Source organism: Arachis ipaensis, chromosome B09 (assembly GCF_000816755.2).
Source record: "Arachis ipaensis cultivar K30076 chromosome B09, Araip1.1, whole genome shotgun sequence".
In the NCBI taxonomy this organism is placed as follows: Eukaryota; Viridiplantae; Streptophyta; class Magnoliopsida; order Fabales; family Fabaceae; genus Arachis; species Arachis ipaensis.
In genome coordinates, this window is record NC_029793.2 from 2,133,853 (window position 1) to 2,137,549 (window position 3,697).

A 3,697-nucleotide genomic window follows, 5' to 3' on the forward strand; every position below is an offset into this window, starting at 1 on the left:
CACCATTACCAATAACAAAAACAAAAACAAAAACAAACTAATAGCATTAATTAATAATAGTAATAAAAAAGCAAAGGCCATGTAAGTTGTGCATAATCTTAGATGTGGAGACACTACTTTACCAACATAAAGCTTTCCTGAAAAGAATTGGAGACACTTCACTAAATATAAATAAAGCTTGCCTGAAAGGCAGACAATAGACCTACATAAAAGCATATATAGTTTGAAGAGTCTTGAGTTATCTTTTGAATCCACAATGTTCATATTCTTTTTAAAGGTATACTTTACATTCAACCAAGGGAATCCAATGTTGAGTTTTGTCTCAAATATGCTAACTAATTTTTTTTGTGAAGTCATGAAAACGAAAGATGTATGTAGTTTGAGTTATATTTTAGAAACATACTAAACACCATAAATTATGTTAGAAATTTATATATAAGATTAATGTATGGTTCTATGACTTTCACCTTGTATTTTATTTCTAAAAAATAGAGTTTCAATAAACCAATACTATAGAATAGAGTTTTATAAAAATCGGCTAAGCTAGAGATATGTGCTTAACTCATAGAGAGTTAACTTTGGTTTATTAATTCAAATATTGAAAATAATCTCTCTTTTCCTTCTTTTTCTTTTTTCCTCTGTTTTTTTTTTTTTTCTCTTTCCACATTTGAACAACTGAATTGTTTGTGATGCTTATTCAAAGCAATTGCAATTATTCTTCTGGTCAAACCCCAAAAAAAATATATTTCTTGGTATATACATATCTGTGTCTAGTTCCATTTTGCTTTTGAGTTGTAAGAATCTAATAATGAGATACCATGTAAACTATATATAGTGGTCCACCCCTTAGTATTAAGGATTAGATCAATGATGAATCAGTGATAAGTACTAGTTCAATCTCATGACAAAAGTAGAGAAAGGAGAATCATCTTAATTTAAGAAACCAAGCACCATACAATAAATGATGAACTCTCTAACACAAAAAAGGAAAAAAAAAAAGGACAAAAAAAAAACAAAATAGTTTAAAAGCACCAAAACAACATTGATTTGTAGTTCTTAAAAAGAAAGAGCCTAAGGGATGTAATGTAATAACTAGCTAGCTAATCATAACTTCTCTTGTAACATGGCCTTTTGAAACCACAATTTTTTCTTCATCAGATTTTACATATCATTGATCTTAAACATCCCAAAGAAATTAAATAAAGAAATCTCGCAGCATCTTAATTAGCTAGTAGTCCCTTGGAGCACTGCATTTGAAACATTCAAGTCTGCTAGCAAAGTTGTGTTCATTGCATCCTGATCTGTTCAAACAAAAAAATAAATAAATAATAATAAAACAGAATCCAAAATTCCGAATTCATATCCATGCATAAGAAATTTTATATAATTTTTTCTTTTTTTAGAATAAAAGCCATGCACAAAGTTAAACTTAGTGCATGCATGATAGCATATATACACATTCTTAAAGCTTAAATATTAGTAAGCATAAACACAAACACATGATAGGCATGAAACAAAATCAAATTACCTGCTACATATCCAATCACCGGATTTCCATCCAGGTCTACCGCCGCCGCCGCCACCGCCACCGCCGTATCTCGAGCGCGAGAATTCGCTGTTGAAGGCGCCAGCCAAGTCATCCTTGAATGCACCACACTTAAAGCAGCTAGAGCGGCTAGCAAAGTTGTGTGCACCGCAGTTACCTGCGGCGCAGTACCAGTCGCCGGGGCGAACGTCGGAACCGGTCATCATTCCAAATGAAGATCCTCTACCTCCTCCTCCTCCAAAACCCCCGAAATCGACGACTCTGTCGCCGTATTTCGAGTCGCCGCATCGCTGGCACGAATCCCGCCTTTGGAAGTTCAAATGCTGGCATGACCTGCAGTTCCAGTCCCCTGGTCTGCTCATAATTACTCGCTTATTCTGACTTACATCAGAATAAGCAAGAGAATTAATTAGTATTGGTTTAAATATAAAATAAAAAAAATAAAATATTGGTAATTTAGAATTTCTCTAGCGTCCTATCATAATTCATTTATGTATGTAATTATTGAGAAATAAATTCATCGTTAAAGGGTTGAATAATGTGAATTCTACTCAAGGTAAAAGTTATATTCCATTTTTTTCTTCTTTTTAAATAAGAGTAAAGTATTGTTTTTGTCCTCTATGTTTGTGATAAGTTTTAAAGTTATTCCTAACGTTTTAATCGTCCTATTTAAGTCCCTAACGTTTCAAAACTGACTCAATGTTGTCCTGCCATTAGAGATCCGTTAACAGAGTTGATGGTGAGACAAAATTGAGAAGAATTATTCTGCTTATGATAATAAATTTAAAATAGTACAGGGACAAAAAAAAGTTTACTAAAATAATATAATTAAAAAATATTCGTCATTGATTGATTAGCGTCTCTGAAAACTATAAAACAAGTTTCAAGGTAGATACAATAATTTATCAATTTATGTATTTATTTAAATGCTAAAGAATAATAATATGGAAATATATAGTATGTGGTAGAAAATAATAGTAGAAAATAAAATAAACAGAAAGACCAACCTCAAAGATAATAATAATAATAATAACAGTAATACAGTAATAATTGAAGTAACACAAAGATATAGAAGCAGAAGAGGAATTTGTGATGGATGATGAGGAAATGTGATAAGGGGTGGGAGGGTTTATATATTGTTAGAGATTAGAGATCATATAAAGAAAAAAAAAAAGAAAAAAATTAAAGGGAGAATAAATGGAGGGCCGTGTTTTGTAGTACTTTTTAGTGTACTACTGTTGTTTGAGTGTGGCAAACCTTGATAAATGGAATCATCAATGAAATTCATTCTAATAAAGCAGGAAAAAGAGAGATAAAGAAAAAATATATATAAAATTCATTATTATTGCTACAATTCCAAAGAGATGCCGGTGCTTTGAATTTTGAACATGTAACTTTGGCAGTGGCCAACAACTTCATTTTTGTTTTTCTTCATTGGTACGGTTTGTGGTGAATTCAAGTGCATATATAGGATAAACATTTGTCCTCTTATTAAACTCATCCAAATTTATTAGGATAAGTTGTACTTGTCCTTTGGATAATGATACTTCTTGTCACACACCATTTTTGAGACATAATATAGGAAAATTTTCAAGTGTACTGTTATATTGATGTATCAGTGATTTTTAACCCTTAATCTTAATTATATATATTATATATATTTTTTATAGTTAAGATCAACGGTTAAAAATAACTGAAACACCGGTATGACGGTATACTTGAAAATTTTCCCATAATATATAGTAACAACATTTTTGTTTATTCGAAATTGTCGTTATAGAAAATTAGCAGAATAACAACTGATTTTAACGACTAATAAAATTGGTTACTAATAGCGATTGATTTGATGATCGATATAAATTTTTTATGATTAAAAAAATTTGGTCCCTAAATTTCATTCAACGATCAATTTTAGCGACTAACAAAATTGGTCACTAATAACAGCCGATTTGGAGACTAATTTTTTTATTTACTTGACACTATATATAATTATTTTTTTATAATACAATGTAATTTGATGTTATTTGTTTTATGACTGCTAAGTAGTGATGAATATGAAAAATAATTACTTTTTTTTATAATTATCATAATTTTTAATAATTGTTATAAATTTTATCCTAAAATGTTATTAATTTTGTATTTGTTGCATTT

General features: G+C 30.0%; 1 protein-coding gene across 2 annotated transcripts; it reads right to left on the reverse strand.

Annotated features, from left to right (window-relative positions):
• Positions 912 to 2,917, reverse strand: LOC107617786 (RNA-binding protein cabeza). 2 transcript variants are annotated; one of them, XM_016319657.2, is made up of 3 exons: positions 2,554 to 2,917; positions 1,529 to 1,927; positions 912 to 1,301 (listed from the first exon to the last, which is right to left on the reverse strand). In XM_016319657.2, exons 2-3 carry the CDS (start codon positions 1,906 to 1,908, stop codon positions 1,229 to 1,231), a joined length of 453 nt encoding a protein of 150 aa, XP_016175143.1. In that variant the 5' UTR covers positions 1,909 to 1,927; positions 2,554 to 2,917; the 3' UTR covers positions 912 to 1,228. The 2 variants fall into 2 exon arrangements, with proteins under 2 accessions (XP_016175143.1, XP_020967110.1); XM_021111451.1 differs by having other exon boundaries at positions 1,529 to 1,923; positions 2,554 to 2,906.